A 21483-nucleotide genomic window follows, 5' to 3' on the forward strand; every position below is an offset into this window, starting at 1 on the left:
AAGGAGAGAGAGAGAGAGCCCTTTCTTCTCCCCTTTGATTTATACCCACTTTCCTTGGGTCCGTCCTCTAGGTCGACCCACAGACCTACGTATCCCATGTACAGGGAGGGGTAAGGTGTTTCATGGGATGATGTCACTAGCATGATCATGACAGCCCTTGTTAGCATATTGAGGGGTGTCAACTTTAATATGCATTTCGTGGATAATGAAGCAAAGTTCGTTCACTGGACACATGGCCCTTGAAATCTGCCCAGGTGCCCCAGGGCAGAGCCGTCCCATCTCCACAGGGCTCTCTCTCCCAGATACATCGGGCAACCTTATCAGCTTCTGCCTCCACAGAAAGCACCCTGTGACTCATGGTTTTGTCTTGGGAGTGTTTGAGGCAAATCTTCAATCAGCCTCAACTTTTGCTTTCCCAGGCTGTTTGTCTTAGTTTTTCACAGGCCTGGTTGCTCGGCTCTCACACTGGTTTAAAGTGGGAATTTGGGTTTTTAGATGATGCTTTTTTTCCCCATGCTTACGTCTATGTCCTGATTATGCATATGTGAACAAACACTCCTGAACTGAGTTTACTTGTTTTGTAGTGACACAAAATGATGCATCTGTAGGCAGAATGAAACTACCAGTGTTTTATTTTAGTTAAGGCAAAAGTATGAACTAAGTAAGTATATTTGCATTTAAAGACAAAATCATTCACATGACCAATGATGATTTAGCCCAGAATACTGCGTACACGAGAATGAAAAATATGTGGAGAATACTTTGCAGTTCAAGTAATTTGTTCTGAAATACTGTTTTTTACATCTTTAAAAATTATTTTCAGTAGTCACATATTTTTAAAACCCCAAAGGATAAAATACCACAACGTCAGTTTCCTTGTTTAAAAAAAAAAGCATAAACACATATCATCTGAGTAGGCTGGCATATCCCTTTAAATTAACAGGGTTTTTTTGATGTTTATTGCTTGAAAAAACAAAAGAGGATGTTTCGAGACAGGAACAGGCAATCAAATTGAAATCCCATTGAAAGATTAAAATGACTTAATTAACTTCAGTTAAACTACTTTATATTTAACCTGTTTTGAATTGTAATCAAAATCTGCTCTTAAATTTCTCAAAGCACAAGCATTTGAATCTATAGAAAGGGGTAAGCTGTGCTGTTATTCCTTCTCTTTATTTCATAGAGATCACTGAGTACAAAATTTTAATTTCAGGGGAAATCATGTTTTTGCAGTATTAATGTTAGATTCTGAAATGTTGCCAAAAATATGGTCAGCAGGTAACTTGCAATGTTGAAACATGATCCTGAATTTATTGAGAGTTCCTTTTATCCTTTCTGGCTTAAAAATAAAATTGTAGCTTCCAAGAGTTAAATTTCTAAAGATACTTTGGTACCTAAAGAGGAATGATAGTTTTAAAAGTGTCTGATTGCCACAGGGGTAGTATATCTGATGCTTCTGAAAATATTTATTGTAAGTGCTCAAAGAATCTTAACATCTGGTTGATAATATCTCTTAGGATTAGCTCTATAGTTTTAACATAGATAACCATGTATGGTTCTTACATACTTTTTTACCAATGAATATTTATGGTCTCTGAAAATTTTAGAAACATTAGCATTTTTTTCACAATACTTTTGGGCTTTTGTTGCTTGATAAACCAGTAAAGGTTTATACAGTGGCTTGCAGCAGTTTCTTTTCAGAAATGATGTCAGGGGAATAGTCTGTATCCCCTTGTCACAGAAATGTCAGGGTAAGTGAGGATGTGTCAAAAATAAGTGCTGCAGCTAAAACAATACATTTGCAGGAAAATTGAGTGACACTGATGCTGTGACAATACTCTGTTGTAATGACAATCACTATTATGCCTGATGAATAACAGACGTGGTTGATGGATGATGCAGCAAAAGAATGACAGCTTCTTACTGCATGGTCTCAGCTGGAGTCTCTTTTGCTTTTGTAGCAAATCTGTCATACTTCTTCCTCTGACGGTGCCTTTATGTCCCATCCAGCAGGGTGTATCATTTGGGTGACTTGGGAGAGCAGTAAAATAGAGGTTTCTGAGGATGCTGCTATGATTGTGCCACAGGAAGGTAAACTTGGAACTAGCTTCAGCGGAGCTAGCATTGGTAGCTACAGCAGTAGACATGGTGACACATGCTTCGTGGTGATAATGATACAGAACATAGCCAGGCACGCTGGTGGGGCTGGTGCAGGTTAAACAGAAGCCTGCCATAACATTTCTCTGGGTTATTGTTTTGTTTGGGGGGTTTTTTATGCAGCAGGTAGGCTAAAGCTAGTATGTGCAGGGCAACTGAATTGTACCCGTTGTCTCATTTAGCCCTGTAGACATACCTGCAGACAAACAAACCTGTCATGCTGTCTTGAATTTTGTTTTTATATTGGGCTGCAGTAAAAATACCATAGTTAAATTAAACTCCAGCAGCTTTGTGGTTTATTGATGAGCAAGTAAGCCAGAATGGTTTGTTGGTGTGCTTACTAGTAAGACGAATAACAGTGATTGGTTAATGTAGTAAAAACATAACCCCCCACATCCTCTTGTTTTTACAGGGCTAGTTAGACTTCGTTCTGTTGGAGAATGGCTTGCAGAGCAAGGTCATGGGTCTGTTCAGGAGCTGATTACAGACATCTGAGGTAAACAAAGGAAAAAACCCAGGGTACACTTATGTTAACAAAGAAGGAGATTCAGGGCTCAGTTATGCTAACAAAGAACTGTTATATTAACAAAGAGAGAAACTGAGGTACAGAGTGGCCTTGATTATAATGGAAAACAACCTTGGGAAAGAAAGCAAGTCAGAAGAAGGAGGGTGTTGAGACATACCTGAAATACCACAAGGGATTGGGATATTATAATGTAACCTTTTAGATGTATCCAATAGATTTGTGAGTAGTATTGTAGAGTGATTATATAAGATGTGATTTCTTTTAATAAAGTTGAAGCTTGCTCTATCATTCACATTGAATTGACTGCTTGCTTCTTCTGTCCACTGCATCGTTCAAGACCGTTTCCTAGGCTGCAGGGGACAAAATATGTACGTAATGTCACAGCTACTGATGATAACTCCTTGGGAGGGCCCTATTCTCTTACAAGTACTGCCCAGGTTGTTGTGAAAATTGATGATGTCAACAATAACAAACCTGTCTTTCAGAAGGTAAATATATGAGGCTTGGTCATTTGTATTATACTGTGTGGTGAATATTTAAGACTGTGTTATCACTGCAAGTGATACAGCAGATGAGCTCTTCAAGGAGTGGTCCACTTTTGGCTCTCTTTGTGTCCTGATGCTACTGTCTTCCTCATCTCTTCCATCTCTCTCCTAAGACTTCATGGTTTGTTCTCCTCTTGTGGCAGAACAGCCCCTGTGAGCACTGTCTCTTCCCTGAACCACATCTCATTGCTGGCATTTTAGAATATAAGGTTGAGGGAATAACTTTTGGAGGTTCTGTGTGACATGTGTGAGGAGGAATTGATAGGTGTAGCTATCTGTGCAGTGAATTTGTTCCAGAATACCTTTCTAAATTACAAACGCTTCTTCTCATGATTGTATGTCTGGAACTGATGAAAGAGAAGAATGAAAGTTTTTTAGCTTAATTTATAAAGTATTGTAAAAAAAAAAAAAATAATTAAATGCTTGAATATGTTTTCAGAATGTTAATTCATATTAAAAATCCGCTGTTGAAAAATTTCGAATTTGATGCTGATGGGCAATGTTGCATATTTTGAAAAGTCAGTGACTATTCATGTCAGTCTTTGAAAGTGTCAGTCATTTGTCCTTGGCAAAGTTACTTTGGGTAGAAATTGCTTTTTGACCAAAGTGATTCTGTGGTTTGGGCAAGTGTATGCCCTCTTTTATGTCTTTTGCTAATGTAGAAAAATATTTGCATTTGGAGGTATATGCAACTGTAACTTTTTCTCCAAATATTGTCACTAGTTGGAGATGCTCAGTGGCCTCGTCTTCTGTGTTGTTTGTATAACTGGAAAATAGAAAGTGAAGCTTGTATATTAATCATGATACAGATAAAACATTAACATCAATGCATGTGAATGGGAAGTATATCTAATTTTTTTTTTCTTTCTTCCCCCTCTAGTATATCCTTAAATCAAATGGCATAGTAAATCCTTGATTTTTCTTTTTTTCCCCACTCCTCTCTTAGTGTCAGTATTATCAGGAACATGCTTCTGTATTGGAAAACCAGCCTTCAGGGACAGTTGTACTGCAGGTTGAAGTCACTGATGCTGATGAGGGAGGCAATGGTATAGTGAAATACGGATTGATGCACAGAGGTGATGTCCTACCCGCATTTAGTATTCATCCTGACACAGGTAAAGAGAATATCAGAACTGCTACTGGCAGATAGAAACCACTTTGTTACATTGATGAAAAAAAACCCCAAAACTTAAATAAAATCAGACTTTGTGCTTTTTCATTGAGTTTTTTGATAGCAGACAAAATATAAACTGTATTACCTTCATGAACAAATGCTCTCCTTTTAGTTTCATACATGTTCAGTAGTGAACTAGAACTGATGTTTTCCTGAAATATAGAAATTCTGCTGTGTGAATAACTTACGTGTTTTTGTAACTAGATGTAAGAACCCCACCATATTTTAAATGCACATTATCTTTCAGCGTTACTAATGGCATATAAATGATTTATCCAAATGCCTGTACTCTTAGAAAGAGCAAAGAGACTAAGTCTTGGAAAGCCAAAACTAAGTTCAGGCTGAACTTTTGGAAGATAAAAAACAGGAAACATGCATTTACCTTATACTTAACTGCTCTTCAGAATAAATATTTGTTTAGAAACTCAATCTCTTAAAGTTAGTTTGGATCACTGTGCTCAGTGAAGTTAGTTTAGATCACTTCTAAATTTAAGTCCAATTGTATGTAGATTTAAGTGTATATGAAGCTTGTGTCTTTCTGAGCAGTAGAATTTAAGCTGTTGAAACTTGTTAAATCTTGTGATTGGATCCTTGAACCTGAAGTTAACATTATAGGTGTATTTAACCTATTGCATTGTATCTCAATGTATTGACAGACAAATAAAGATCTGAATGTAGAATTTTGTCAAATGCATAGTTTTAACTCTCTGGTATTTAATTTGTTTTCAGGAGTTCTGACAACTGTTCAGGTATTTGATCGAGAAAAACAGAGGGAATATCCTATCACTGTCACAGCAACAGATAAGGCAGCGGAACCACTCACTGGAATATGTCAGATAAATATTATCATCCTGGACCAAAATGACAATGATCCCAGATTTGAAAACACCCACTATGAATGTAATTGAGAGTCACTGGATAGAGTTTCGGTGCCCTGAGTGTGAGCTTATCTGATGTCTAAGACTTTTGTATTTTGTCTTCCCTGGCAGTAGATCTTGTGACCAACCAAGTGCAGCCAGAGATGCACTTACCTTCATTAATTGCAGAATTGTTATTCTGTGTAGTGTGCAGTGTAACAAGTACAGTCTTGGCTCGTAGGCCTTCCTGTTGTTATGAGAAAATTCCTTGAAAGAATAGCCATGTCAGTATCTTTCCTTACCTGAGTATACCAAGTGTCTGTGGTATACACAGAGATGTGAAAGTTGGAATAAGCATGTGAGTGGGCAGCACTGAGCACTAACTGTATCCTTTGTTTTCTGATTAATAGATTTCTGTCATAACTTTTGATTACATATTTCTCCCATTTGAATTTAATCATTCTTCATTGTTGTTTTACCTTTACTTCTTGGTTAACCCCATCCTGTTTATGAATAAACACCTACAGGCATATGTAATATTAATAAAAAAATGAAGACTGATAATTCTCAGTTTTTACACAAATCCTAGAAAGTAGCTTCTCACAATGTGGTCTTTTTTCTGGGTTTATGCAATAAATTAAAATACCATTTATGTATATTTCATACAGAACAATTAGTCACCTACTGAAAATACAAGCAAAAAAAAAAAAAGTAGTGTCTCATAAGAAATAAGAATTCCAGGTTATGAGTGTGATAATATGAAGTTCAAATGTGATCCATAGCTCTGGAGTTATAGCAGCTCTAGAATATTCAGTTTGATTTTTACGGCCATCATTCCAAGGAAGATAAAGTAACAGCCTCCATACATTATTATTTCAGTATTTCTTCATGTCTTAGTAAGATGTTCATGGTATTTTATTGAATTAATGATCAGTTTGAAATATCCTTTCCTTACATTAGATTTCCTGAGAGAGGACACAAGCGTTAGGACCAGCTTTCTTCGTGTTGCAGCCCATGATGATGACTACAGCTCATATGCTGCCATTACATATTCAATAGCAAGTGAAGAACCAAATTATTTACAAATTAATTCTACTATGGGCTGGGTGTTTGTGAACCAACCCATATCTGAGGTATGGTGTTTGCTTTCCTTTGTAAGCTGGCTATCTCAATATATTTTAGGAGGGACTGAGGTCATGAGCTTGTCCTTACATGTATGTTATCCCTTCACAGTAAAGGATCAATATGTCATGTTTAAATTAAGCATGAGTCTGAGGCTTTTAGCTGATGAGTTCATTGTCTGTAAATTGCATGTAAGGAAGTCCTGTTTTAGCTGGAAACTAGCAGCTGACAGCACTGCCTCTGAGAACTTGTTCTTTCCAGTTCATGACCTCTGGCATTCTAATACCAAGGACTGGAGAGCTAAGACCATAAGCAGGGCAACAAGAACTTCACTGTGTTAACAGGCCAGCCTGCATGAGAAAGAGTGTGAAATTTTGCTTCTGATAGAGATTCTCAACTTGATACATGTTAGTCATAGTGGACTAAGCATAGCTATCCCTCAGGAAGGTGAAGGCATAATGAACAATACTGTTGCATGTAGTTATCTAAAATTTACCAGTTTCAGCCATTTTTGAATAAGGAGTCTGATATTTTCAGAACTGTAAAATAATGTGTGTTGAAGTGAAAATATTGTTGTAGATGTCAATCTTTAAATACATAATAGATACTTTTAGTATTGAAGTTTAACTTCTAAGTAACTGACGCACAATACTTTGGTGAAGATGTATCCTTTTAATATATTTTCTTTATCAAATCTAAGAACCCTACAGCCCTAATAACAAGAACTGTTGATAGGTAAGCTTAAGAACTCAGAGCACAAAGTGTGGGGGGGGGGGGTTTGTTTTGTTTTAGTTTTATGTGAAATCTGCTCAGGTTTATTGAGACAAATAGCCACATTTTCCAACAATCTTAAGAAAATAGCAACCTTGTACCTACTTCATTCTGAGCTCAGTATTCTGCAGTTGTGGCTATCTTCCTTCTAAAGTTTTCTAAAGTGTGCCTTTAATTTTATATATTAATTTGTTTGTGGAAAAAAAAAAACAAAACAAACAAACAAAAAAAACCAACAAAGCTCATTGGAGCCCTGATCAAAAGCCTCTATAATGAAACCCTTTTTATTATTCATAGGTCATCTATAATTCGAGAGATTATTGCTACAGATGGAGGTAATAGGAGCAGTAAAGTTGAACTTGTTGTAACTACTACCAGTGTAAACAAACCAGCCTCTGCAGTGGGAAAGAGACAGCTATGAAGTTGTTATTCTGGGGAATACTACACGAGATACATCAATTTTGGTCAGGTTGGGACAGACTTGTTTGCCTGTCTATAGCTCTAAGGCTGTAAAGTAACTGAACAGTGCTTATGTGCTTAAATATAGTGACCTTTTTTTAACAGTTTTGTGTATTGTAGGGCCCAATAACTTGCTATCAGTTTTCTTTTAGAAATGCTAATAGTAACCAGCATTTTTGCTGGTATTTATTTATTTATTTATTTATTTGTTTATTTATTTATTTATATGCATGCAACCACTATTTAATTTCCTTCCCATTTGGACAACGCTATAGGTGATCCAGTTTTTTGAATGCTGCTGTGTTACCTGAGGTGATTATTTGGCTTAAGAGTACTGAGAGTTGTTTAGTGTGCTTGCTCGTTATGAATAAGTCTTGGCACATTTTCATTCAGGTCTCTGCCACCGACCTTGACCTTGGTCAGAATGGTGAGGTAAGCAAGCAGGGACCTACATCTTCTGTGATAAAAGTTATGGGAATAACTTCTGTATGAACAATGGCTAAATGGACTAGAAGTCTTCAACCTATAAAAGGGATAATAGCAAAACATGAGAAGAAATAGTTAATTACATGTTTCTCTGTCTTGCATGTGAAAAATGCAACTAAAACTAGGTGTGAGATAGAAAACAAAGAAGAAATATTTACACAGCCTGTAGTTCAGGTGAAAAACTTGCTATAGAACTGTCTGCTTTGGAAAGGTGTACATAGACCTAAAATACAATTGGATAAATTAATGGAAGAAAAAGTGTGTTAAAAGCTTCTGTGTGTTGTGAATCATTGGCGGTGTGGAAAACTGAATCCTTAGAAAATTTGTCAACACCAAAAGTTGGATGTATTCATTACTGATTTTTAAAAATTGAAAGTAGGCATATCCTTAGAACAACAGTGCAAGCTGAAGTGCATGGAAACATACATAATAGAGACTATAAGATGGTCCATGATAGCAAGTTCAAATTCAGCTCACATGTGGCTATTACATTAGTACCTGGGATTTTTAGCTGAGTTTGAGTGCTGTTGCACAAGCACTGTGCAAATGTGAACTAGTGAACTCAGGAATTGATTAGACAACACAAATTTATTTCCATTTACAGATCAGCAGTCAACATGCAAGGGAGTAAAGTGAAGGACTTTAAAGTAGATTGCTCAAACTGGCAGTTTTACTCATCTTTCTTGGCCATGGTCAAGTTCTTAAACACAAGACTGCTCTACCAGTCTTTTAAGTACTTATTTAGTTGTGAACTGTTCAACAGAAGTAAAGCACGGATTAACAACTTCTTTTACATCCTTTAGATAATTTACTCCCTCTTACATGACAGTGGCAGAGACTACACATATTTTCACTTGCACTCACAGACAGGCTCAATTTATACGGCCTCAGTGTTTGATAGAGAGAAGAAGGGGTCCTATCTTCTAGAAGTCAAGTCAGTAGATGGCTCTGAATCAGCTCGACTTGGAAAACATGGGAAACCAAACTCTGGTAAGAGACAGATGTCTGTTGCAAGCATGATTTTACATGGATTTGTCTCTGAAACAGAAGCTTGGAAATGCAAGAACGAATGTTTACTGTATTGTTTTTTGTTTTGTTTTGTTTTGTTTTTCCTTACTGTTTGTGCAACAGTCCTGTCAGAGATATTTTATATGATGACCAGACAAGTTTTGTGTTCTGAAATGAAAACTAGGGCTTCATAGAGTTTAGAGAGTATTTCCTAGCTAGTGAAGATACATCCATTACCTGTAGCATGCAGATCTTTGGGTAGTGCAGGTGTTTTTCAGAGCACTGCATCTGATACTGTGTTCATCCAGAAGTAATTATGAAGTAGTGAAGTTCAAGATAGAAATTCTCCTTCTTTGTTGACAGCTGGGCTTAAATAAAGACTTAAAATTTGGCTTTTGTGCCTTCAGGACAAAAAGTTATGACTAAAAACTGTACAGTTGCTGTATTAGGCGTCAGTTATTCACATATTATCTGTTTAAACAAATTGGATACGACATTCATTTGATATCCAAATGCTTTTGGGTAATGTTGGTATATATATTCTCCACAACCCTAAGGGTTTGTTTCTGTATTGTCTGCATATTTGTCTTCATTTAGTGTGCAGATAGACATTTTAAGGAATTGTAGCTGACAGAAGTGGCACAGCTGAGTATTTTAATCTCTTGTTTCTTGTCTCTCTAGACACGGCCTATGTGCACATTTTTATCAGTGATGTGAATGATAACAAGCCTGTCTTCACTCAGAGTGTCTATGAAGTAAATGTGGATGAAGACCAGGCTGTGGACTCGACTATCATTACAGTCAGTACTAATGACGAAGATGAAGGTGAAGTATTGAAATTCCCCATAGTTGTGTCTAAAATATTAATGAGTCAATTTCAGTACACCAAGACATATTTAGTGGTGTTAGAAAGGAAGATATCTTTTTGTCTCTAGATTTAAAAACTTGTCTTAAGTGTGAACTGATCAGGCGTGAACATTAGTTCATAAGGGAGCGGCGAGGCATAAGTCAAATAACTTATTTCAGGAGGCAATGCATTAATGTGGGATGATGGGGAATAGTTTCTGTGCCAGCAAATACAAATTTATTATAGATCATATCATTTTCTTACAAATGAGTGCCAATAAAAATGTCCTGGTTAACTAGAATGAATCAGACTTGATTTCAGTGAGATTCATTTGCTTTCTCTGTGGACAGTATAGTTGTATTGTTCTTCATTTTTTTTGGTACATGTTCATATATGTGAAACTGGGCTTCCTAAATGCATATGATGAGGCTTAGCTATATTGCTATCAATTTGTAATTCAGCCATCAGTCATGTAAAAATAAGTACTTAACCGGTGCTCATAAAAGAGAGGGAACAGTACAGACTTCCATCTTCTGGCTATGGTCCACTACTAATTTGACTTTACTGTATGGTGAAACCATACTTTTGGGTTTTTTTTGGTTTTTTTTTGTTGCACAACTCCCAAAGGACTGTTCTGTCAGCATGTCTGTGAAGTGCAAGTAGATCCTGGCTGCACTTGATTCCTCACTCACTCGAGGACACTGAGGCAAATGTGGCTAAGTTGTTCTGAAGGATTTACCAACTCAGGGAAATTACAGTTTACTACTTAGGCTGCCTGTAAATCTACTCTGTACTGTTGGATCAGGGGACCTGATGTGATGGATATACAGCACTTCATTTCTGTCCTCTTAATAAAGCAAATGATTAAACTTGTAGCTATGAAAGAAGGGAAGAAGAGAAGAACGTAGAGCTTGTAGAAAGGCTGAAAGTCTTTACTAAATTTACTAGTCTTTACCAATTTACTAAAACCATCAGCAAATTGGTACTGCATCTGAAATTTTCAGAAGTTCTGTTAGTACTGTCTCCTCTGGCTTGATACATCATTATCCTGTTTGTTGGTAAAGTCTATGCATAAATGAATGTGAGTGCAAAATGGTTCTATGGTATGAAGTATTTTATGATAACTCATTCTTACATGCTGGGTGTTAGCAAAGATTAATTTGTCCCATAGTCTTGACCAGTCATAGTGATCCTTCAGTGAATACAAGGGATCATAGTAAAAGCACAATTAGTACTTCATTGCAAAGAGACATTTTATAATTCGACACAGATTGTAATTGGACATACCAGAATTGAAAATGCTGCTAAGTGATCTGACATAGCTGCTTGTTTTAAAAGATCGCAAAACTGTGGTACCAAAATCAGTTATTGCGTGACTTGTACTTCATCTTAACATCCAATGTTTTAATCTGATACAAGAAATATATGTTTTCTGTCATTGTTGGTAATTGACAGGAACAAATGCTAAATTATGGTATCAGATAACAGCTGGAAACACAGGAGGAGTACTTGATGTAGAACCAGAAGTAGGAGCCATTTTTATTGCTCAACCACTGGATTATGAAGAAACAAAAATGTATGAGATTGACTTGTTGGCCTCTGAGGGGAAATGGGAAGATTATGCAGTTATCATCATCAGTGTCATGAATAAAAATGATCAGACTCCCGTTTTCTCTGTCAATTAATACTATGGAAGTATAATTGAGGAAATGGATGGGTTACCAGTCTTTGTACTTCAGGTAGCGTACCCCGTTTCAGAGATTGTAGTATGTCAATGAAAGAGCACAGATTAATTACTCTGATACAGGTATGTTAATAATAATAAATTTTATACATATTAATGAAATTTAGTTTTACTGAGGTATTTTTGTCAGTGGATGAAGAGAAATGGATTTTTATGGAAAAATAATTACAAAGATATTAAGTAGGATAAACAGGATGGATCATTTGTGATTGCAAAGCAAATCATTAACGTTTTAAAGTAGCTATCAGAATAGGATAGTTAAATTACCTCTACAATATGAAAAAAAAAAAATCTTAGTATTAGAATATCTACATTGTTATTGTGTTGCAAAGTGTATTTATCTACTCAGAATTGACCCTCAGCCACCTTTTATTTGCCATTCATCTGGCATGCAGATATTAATAGCATGTCATATGCTTTTGCTTGGACTCCTTTAGACTAGCAGCATATAGAATATAATGCAGTCATTGCATATTTTATAATTTCTGTGTGTTTGTTTTCAAAACTTTTGTAGGTTATGGCCAATGACCCTGATAATTGCATGGGCATGGTGCAGCTGATGTTTTCATGATAGATGAGAAAACAGGCAGCATTTACTCACACAAGATGCTGGATCGGGAAGAGAGAGCACTGTGGAGATTTGTTATATTGGCTACTGATGAAGGTGGAGAAGGACTTAACGGATTTGCTGATGTTATAATTAACGTGTGGGATATAAATGACAATGCACCCATGTTCACGTGCATGCCTGATGATTGCAATGGGAGCATCTTTGAAAATTCTCCTGCAGACACATTAGTCATGGAAATGGGTGCAGTTGATAGTGGTGATCCAAATGTAGATCTTAACACTGTCCTCATTTACACGATAACAGAGAATGTAAAAAATGAGTTTGGTACTGACATGTTTGATATCAATCCCAATACTGGCACGTAGTCCACATAGCAGGGGGAATGCTAGACAGAGAAAGGACTGACAAGTATTTTCTGACTGTTGAAGCAAGAGATGGGGGAGGGCTAACAGGAAATGGCACATCCACTATCTGGATTGCAGACGTCAATGATCATGTACCTAAATTCACAAAAGAGATGTGGCAGGCAACAGTTCCTGAAAAGAATGCCATTGACTCAGAAGTTCTACGAGTGTGTGCTACAGATGCAGATGTTGGGGAAAATGCTGACTTAATATTCAGTATCATCGGGAGAGACCCAGAGCAGAAGTTTTATATTGAGAATGGCAAGGAATGGCAATGTGCTACTATTCGACAGAAAAAAAAAAAAAAATTTGGATTTTGAGAATGCACGTGAAAGGCAGTTTAATCTCACTATTACAGTGGAAGATCTTGATTTTTCTAGTATTGCAGTGTGCCTGATTGACGTTGAAGACTCTAATGACCACAGCCCAGTTTTCCTTTCTCAGTTTATTCAGACAAGCCCTTTCTTTGAAAACATGCCTGTAGGTACTACAGTAACCACAGTGAGAGCCACAGACAAGGATTCTGGTTTGAATGGGAACATTATATATTCTATAAAGTCAGATTCAGATCCTATGGGACAGTTTGCAGTTGACCAACATGGTCGTGTGATTGTGGCAAACACACTGGATCGTGAAGTCGTTCAAAAATACAGTTTAATTGTAGAAGCTTCTGATCAAGGGACACCTGCCTGCACTGGAAATGTTATGGTTTTGATTAACTTCTTGATATTAATGACAATGGACCAGGGTTTGATGCACCGTACATGCCTGTAGTTTGGGAAAATATGTTGAGGCCTGAAATAGTGTATATGAACCATACATCAAAACTGCTTTATGCATTTGATCCAGACAAGTGAAGGAAATGGGCCGCCCTTTACATTTTCATTGCCACCAGATTATCAGAATTCTTTGGACTTTTCTCTTACTGACAACAAAAGTAATAGAGCAACTGTAACTGCTTTGAGGTCCTTTGACAGAGAAAAGCAGAAGGTGTTTCATCAGCTAGTAGTTATAACAAATAGTGGGATTCCATCTATGAGCTCTACAAACACCCTAACTATAACAATTGGTGATGAAAATTACAACTGCCACGAATCTGGCCATAAAGAACTCTATGTGTGCAGTTATAAACGTAAGTGCTATCTGGACATTATATCAGATTGATAAATATAGCACAGTTTTACACATAGTTTTTTCTCTTGCTGTTCTTAATTTATTTTTTAAATGGTTAACATATTTCAAAACTCTCTAATTCTGTAAACTACCAAGTGGAATGAGTAAAGTATATTTGCAAAGCTCAGACCCTAGTGTGTAAAAGATCATTTACCAAAGAACTGTTAGCTGCAAAGGAGTATATATTGCACTTGCAGAAAAAGCAGTATTTTTATAAACCTGTAAAATCTGTTTTCCATTCACTAGTTTTCACCTACATGGAGGAAGAGGTTTTTGTATGTGCACATGTGATTCAGAAAGTATCTGATGCTGAGAGATAACTGGAGATGAGAATGGCAGAAGTGGAGCAACTTAGAGAAACAGAGGTTCATAGATAAGCCCTACCCAGAAATTGTAGACCAGTGCCACCTCCGCTGTGACAGTCACTGTACAGCTGAGCAAGATTAGATATCTTGTGGGGAGAGATTTTCTGCTGGCAAGAAAAGATCCAAGAGAAAGCTGAGTCAGTGCTTTTTTTAGGAAAAACATAATCTTTGGGGTTCAGTAAGTGACTGCTTCCCAGAAGATGTAGTCTTTGAACTGGGAAAAAAAAAAAAAAAAAAAAAAAGGATGCTGTTCTGGATGCATTCTTGAGTGGTACACAGTACCTAGTTCAACACATACTAGCAGGAGAGCTACTCTGTGATAGCAGCCACAGTACCACGAGGTTTAACATTGTAGTGGGAGAGAGCAGAGCAAATGTGTCCTCTTTATGTTTTCTCATCAGAGTGGTTTAGCAGAGAATGAACAGTTTATTAATATTTTCTTAAATTTCTCTTGAATTTCTATTGCTGTGTTTTTCCTGAAACAATGTAAAACTTAACCTTAAACTAGTCCCGGTGGCCCTTATTAAGCATAGTTTATTATGCAGTTTATTGTAATTATCATTTCAATGGTAGAATTTCTGATAAATATTAGAAAAGATTAATACATAGAAGGTATTTTTGCAAGGAGTTATTTTTGCTGAATTCAGTATGCCTAAATTAGAAAAAGGTGTGACAAGATCCTGCTGTAGAAATGAGAGAATTAATTTTCTAGGGTTGACTGGCTCCTGACTGGAACCTTAAAAAGTTCATATGTTGCTGGATCTTGACTGTGGAATTCAAAGGTCTCCTTCCCTGGAGTTGCTTCTTTTGTTATTTTGGAACAGCTGCTTGGATGTTCCACTTCTGTGACAGCCCACAGGGGCCTGAAAAAAGGGCCAAGAACTGGCACATCTTGGTGGCTTCTTGCCCATTTCCTTTTCTCAGTCACATCCTTCTCTCCCAGCTGCACCCCCCAAGATGCTATTCCTCTTTTGGTGGGTTCCACTTGTGTGCCATTTGAAATAATAGACTAGGAATGAAACATTTGGGGATTAACTCCTGATGTGATTTTAGAATTTTATATAGTTGTATTTTTGTATCATTCTGTCATTGTTTTGTGTTGTTTTCAGCTTTTCTTCTTTCATGTGACATCCACAGTATACTCACAGTTCCAGAAATGGCAGAAATCATATGACAGGCTATGGATTGTTTTAAGAAACTTGGGTCATAACCATCACCAAACTGAGCAGGGATCTGAAAATAATGCATGCGGTAATAAATGTGGCAGAATATAAAGTGTGCTGAAAAGCAAAAATTAAATGCAGATTTATTATAATTTATCTCAACAGGAAAATGGTCAACAACAGTGCTTGGGGAAGTGTTTGCACCAGATCAAGATGACTGGGACAATAAAACATTTCTTTCTGAAGGAAAACTGCTTAAGTGAGGATTGTATTTGTGTCAAAAAGTAATATTTATGCTTCTGTAATTATTTTACTCACTATTTATTTCTCTGTGTTCAGGATGTGCATAAATCCAGGATTATTGAGTGTATTAAGTAATGTACCTTCTGAGTGCTGCTCTTCTTTTTTTACTTGGGTAACTAGGTATTAAGAAATTAATGCATGAAATATTTTTTGCAATAGAATGCAAGATCTCACCATGAGGTTGATTTTTAGTCAGATATCATCATTAATTTATTTTAAAATGTGCATTCTGTAAGATCCAATTTAAACATAGGCAGAGTTTTTAATACTTGCTCTCAAATGGTAGAATTGGTGGAATACAAATCCCAAATTAAAAAGGCAGAATGGAATCATTTCATCAAAAGTGGAAGGGAATTTGGTGATCTCCTTTGACTGAATTCACAATTGCATGTGACAGCCATGACTCAGATTAATGTTTTTTTCTGTTAATTGAAATGTTGAATTGGATCCTTAATTCCTACTTACACATTATTTGCTCATATCCTGAAGTGAGATGGCATATAACATAATTGTATGATGTTTTAAATACAGAAAATTGATGTGAAAATGAATGTGAGTATTTGTCTTTGCTGTGAATAAGACTTTAAAAGCTTTATATAATCCAAAATTAAGGACTGACTTTCTGTTTGTCAGCAGCCCCTGGGCCTGTTTCCATATTAACAGGTTACTGTTCCATAATAGTGATCATGGAATATTTCCATAATTACTGATTACTGTCCCTTTGAGGTGGTAAATGAAGATGATATCAGAGATTTCGTACAGACGTTATCCTTTTCCAGATAAACAAGAATCTGGAATGACTTTGTGAGGGTTTATCAGTTTCTATTACTTGCCTCATAGACCTGTGCATGATGACAATGTTTAACACTGTGGTTCAACTGCACACTGCTTTTATTCAAGTTTGGGAAAGTCTGGGGATGTGGGAGTGGTAGAAACATTTTTTTTATAAACTCTGCAGATTGTAGTTTCTGAATTAAGGGTTTTCTGGTGCTTTTCTGAGATTATTTCTGAATTCCCCTAAATTTTGATACTATACCCTTCATAGTAACATTTAAGGCCTTTTGAATTATGTTAACAAATAAAGTAAATACTCAATTTTGATTTATTAAGGTTTTCTAATTGAAGATTTATGCCTAGGTCTTTCAGATTAAATCAGAGGACTGGTTCTTTGATGATGGTGGATAACACTCCTCAAGGAGTATACAACTTAAAAGTTAAAGTTTCTGATGGAGTTTGTCCGGATGATGTATCTACAGTACAAATCCATGTCAAAGAGCTGGAAAATGAAGCCATACAAAACTCGGCCAGTGTGAGTCTGTCAGGTTAGTTTCATTTGCTGGTGAGGGTTTAGATCACCTGCTTCTGTAACTGAATGATTATTGCCACTATTGTATTTACTTATCACTGTAGGGCACTTTCTGGTATTGTTAAATAAGAAATAAATTGAGAAATTAACCTGTGGTCCCCCAGTATTTTATGTTTGGTTTTGAATCCCAAGCTCAGATGTCACAGCAGAGGAGTTCGTAAGGAGAGATGAAGATGGCAAAACAAGACATGACAAGTTCAAGGAATTACTAGCAAAAATGTTACCTGCTAAGCATAGTGATATCATTGTCTTCAGTGTGATGAGCATTGATGGAAAACAGACAGATGTAAGGTTTGCAGTCCATGATGACTCGACATATTACAGACCTGAGAAAATGCATGCTGAGATGGCAGCATCTAAAACTGAGTTTGCAGGCTATGTATCCCAAATCTCAGTGGAATGACACATCTACAGATAAGGGATTTTGCTTCACTTGGAGGGGAAAAAAAAACACTTGTCAAGCAAGTGCTTAATTCAAGATTTCTTTCTCCTTAGTCCTATACATACAATTATTTTGTGGTTGTACTAACTTCTGGTTCAGTAAATATAAACACTGTTTAGTCGCAGAAAGATTCCCATCATGGTACAGTTGCCTGTGTTTTCTCCAGTCAGTGTTTCATTGTGTAGTCTATCAGAATTTTGAATATGAAATCAGAAGAATCCCTAGAAGCCTATAAGTGCTACTGAGAATGTCTTGGAAATGGCAGCTTTGTGGACATTCCAGATACTGATGGAAATACCCAGATCATCAGCTTGTGGGTGGACACTTACAGTAGAAGCTTAATGCCAGCCAGATGGAAATTCTATTGTACAAAGAGATGACAGACAGTAGAAAAAATTGTGCTAGAAGTAGTATGCAGGATAAAAAGCAGTTACAACAGATAAATGAGGTGGAGACAACCAATTTTGTGATAGTATTTAACTCACTGAAGGACATTTTAAAATACTAAGTGACAGCCTTCCCCAACTGTTTTTTTACTGTTAGAAAGGGAAAATAGTATTTGAATCTAAGACTCTTTCTTCCCCTTCCTGGTGTTCCCTAACTGTTCTACTCTCTTACCAGATTCTGCATGCTCTCTAACTCAGTTATCCAGACACAGTCTCTCTTGACTCCACTTTTATTTTCTGTAGTCTTCCAGATTTTGGCTTTGCAGAAGCCCTTGAGATGCTGCTGAACAGACACAAAAGCTGCTGCCTTGCACAAAGGCAAAATGCCACTGCTTGTCTTGTAACTTGACCTAGACAAGGCAGCACTTCCTGATGTGAAATTTGTGGCTATGAGGGCATATTTGGGTTTAATACATGATACATCTTACAGAGGATTTTTCCTGAAGAGAAAACAGCACTTCCCATTTATGTGAATATGGTGGAGTCTGCCTGGTTCTGGGAACCAAACAGGAATATCTTAGTTTACCACCTGCCTACATCTGACTGTATCTTGAATAGTTGTGTGGTCTCTTCAGAGTGACCAAGTAGGAAATACCAGAGATGGACAGTCTTCATGAAGCATAACACCTGCTTCTTTTGCATATTTATTGAATTACTGAAAAATAATACAGAAAATTGCATTGATTTCAAATATTCTGTGCCATAATATATGGCAGGTGAATTCATCAAAGTGGTACGAGGGGATTGCTTCACATATTTTAATGAAAAAATATGTTTGTATTAATTATATATCACCTTTCAATATTTAATGAGTAGCTCTAGTGAGTAATCACCAATAGTTTACAGAAAACCAATCATAACTGGAGAATTTCTCCAGTAGTTTTTGTACATGTGTTCAACTATAAATATAGAAAATAAGTAATTAGCACTGGAATTATACATTGAATTGCCAAATAAATAATATGTTTGCATTAGCTCCTTGGGATATAGCTTTACAACAACTATTTTTATTTAGCAGAAAAATAATCCATCCTAATACTGTAAAGGACCCAGGGTTGTTTATGTACACTATGTTTTTCCATAACAGTATTACATAGCTGTCCAAATGTGCATTATAGACTCTCCGCTAATGGTGAACAATGTGAGCAGCAGACACGAAACTGCATTGACAGGATGCATCACGTCATTATAAAGTATATTTTATGCCTTTGGGGACATGTTTTTCAATACATGTTATAATATTTGAGGATATACTGACAATTGATTATAAAGGTCAAAGTTTTTAGAGTGCTGAATTGTGATGACTGCACAAGTGAAAATAATAAGTGCTTTACTATTTATGTATTTGTTTTTATCTGTTCAAAGCTTGTTTTTAATATATGTCATACATTCTATCACTTAAAAAAATACATATTAAAGGTATAAATAAAGACAGTCCAAGTCTGATCTACCTGTTAATTTTACTTTTGTATACCTCAGTGTATACCACTGTGAGAGTATGAGGTCTCTTGTATTGAGGTTTGAGCACTAAATACACATCATTTTAATGTATTTGAATCACCAAATACAAATCAAATACTGAAGCTTTATAGGTGCCCATGTAAAATCCCCAAACAAGTAGAAGGAAGAAATCTGTTGTGCCAGGGAACAAACTTCATGATAACTTAGTTCACCGTGTAGGCTACTGGCTGAAGTACAAAAGGTCTGAAACAATGGCAGCCCTGTTACTGTTCTCAGGCTTATTGTGAGCAGAATGCTTCCCTTATTTGTGCTTCCTGCTACTTCTTTGGTCTGGATTAGAAGTTGCAAACTGCTGAGACACTGTCATGTGTTACATGACCTGTATACACAGTGAGGCTTTTCTCTTTATTTGGTTATTTGGGCTTTCAGGTGCAACCCCAATTAATGATAAAAACACCAAATGAGTAAAGATTAATGTAGAATAGAATACAGTAAACAGTATGCTGTGCTGACTGTGTTTTGTTTCAAATAGTTTGACATTAAATCTAAGTTTATGGGGCACATATCAATAGACTGAATTCTAATTGCTACGGAGTTGTCTTGATAGGCCACTGTCTGTGGAGGTTATTATTGAATGCAGCTCAGCCCTGCATTTTTCTTTTTCTGTATCATTATGTGTGAGTGAAAGTAAGAAATAAATTCTGGGTATAACTTGCAGGGGAGAATTTTTATCCCGGCTTGAGCTAAAGCATGTCTGTTGCTGTCAGAGTGCAGAAAAGTGTGAGGCAGATGATACAGCTCAGAAGGTGGAGTATCACTGCTCTCAGACCTTTGGCTCTTGGAAATCATGTTAGACCAGGACAGATTTAACATGTACATAGTCAGTCATGTAATTGATTAAGTTTTTAGGAAATACTGCTATTGTAAATTTTTTCAAAATTTTCCAGTATTTGTCAAACTTGCCTATATATAGTCAGGGATGTTAGTAATTTATACTCAAGAAACTAAAGCATTTCATTAAGTCTGTGATGATTTAGATTTTTCAGAAATTAAGGAGTAAGTAAAAACATTCATTAGAACATCACTGGTGTGTGTTAAACTGTATTTTCTCTTAGATCCAGTCAGCTTTACAGTTGAACATTTCACAGATCGATGTATACGAATGTAGGAGCCCGAATTGTAGCGAGGGCAATGGTTGTACAAACTACCTTGCCATGAGCGATATCCCAACCATGACGGATACTGGAAGCATGTCATTTGTCTCGGTAACAACCACCGTCAACGTGGTCTGCGCCTGTTCAGCTAGGGACCGAGTCCATCAGTCATGTTCCTCCTACCCTCAAAGCTCTTGTCTAAATGGTGGGATGTGTATTGACACTTTGAATGGTTACAGGTGAGGAAACTTGTATTGCAGATTCTTACTTCTTTTTTTCTTCTATTTTTAAAGTGTTAAGTGGAGCTTACAAGATAGAGGTCTAAAAAATTCATAGATGTACCTCTGACTGAAGGAGAAACAAAAACCCCTTGAGTACACTGGGGTGTAAACTGAAAGACAACAGCATCTTTACTAACAGCCCAGTAATGGTGATGTAGTGATGAAAGTGGTGGAAATAGTGTCTGAGTAAGAAAGAAAACTAGGGGGAAAGACAGTGGTACAATTAACGTGTGTCAGTTTTTAAGAGCACCTAATGGGAAGAGTGCTCTGTTTTGTTTGTTTTTTTTTTTTCTTTTCCAGAAGAGTAGTAATAAAGGTAAATATTAGTGGTAGCAACAGGTGTTTAGGAGGAGTGAAATGTATCTTAAACAATGGGTAATAAGGAGCTTTGAAACATTAGATAGGAAACTTGCTTTGTTGTAGTGTCACCTGGCATGCACCACTATTCCTTTAGTGAAATTATACTGGTTTATTCTAGCTAGGAATTAACCTCCCTGAGTTTTCTCTGTAAGAAATTAACCAATTGATGCTTGGTGTTCTATGTTAATTATTTAAGGAAATAAGTTCTCAAAACATGGCCTCAAAAATAATTTTTTTTGGTGGAGATAGTATAGTGGATAAAAATGTTTTGTACGCTTATTTTAGTAATTGCCAAGCG

General features: G+C 36.5%; 1 protein-coding gene across 1 annotated transcript in view; it reads left to right on the forward strand.

The window, feature by feature from the left end:
- Positions 1-21483, forward strand: part of LOC113484532 (neural-cadherin-like) — a 64218-nt gene that overhangs the window by 33614 nt on the left and 9121 nt on the right. The window contains 19 exon segments of the mRNA XM_026856950.1: positions 2552-2582; positions 3012-3171; positions 4175-4343; positions 5132-5302; positions 6220-6392; positions 7984-8043; positions 8901-9087; positions 9787-9930; positions 11408-11691; positions 12211-12232; positions 12235-12629; positions 12632-12973; positions 12975-13389; positions 13392-13522; positions 13524-13803; positions 15538-15631; positions 16813-16992; positions 17174-17408; positions 20506-20783. Coding sequence (XP_026712751.1) covers positions 2552-2582; positions 3012-3171; positions 4175-4343; positions 5132-5302; positions 6220-6392; positions 7984-8043; positions 8901-9087; positions 9787-9930; positions 11408-11691; positions 12211-12232; positions 12235-12629; positions 12632-12973; positions 12975-13389; positions 13392-13522; positions 13524-13803; positions 15538-15631; positions 16813-16992; positions 17174-17408; positions 20506-20783 — 3751 coding nt within the window.

This window comes from Athene cunicularia, assembly GCF_003259725.1.
Source record: "Athene cunicularia isolate RWA chromosome 11 unlocalized genomic scaffold, athCun1 chr11_part1, whole genome shotgun sequence".
In the NCBI taxonomy this organism is placed as follows: domain Eukaryota; kingdom Metazoa; phylum Chordata; class Aves; order Strigiformes; family Strigidae; genus Athene; species Athene cunicularia.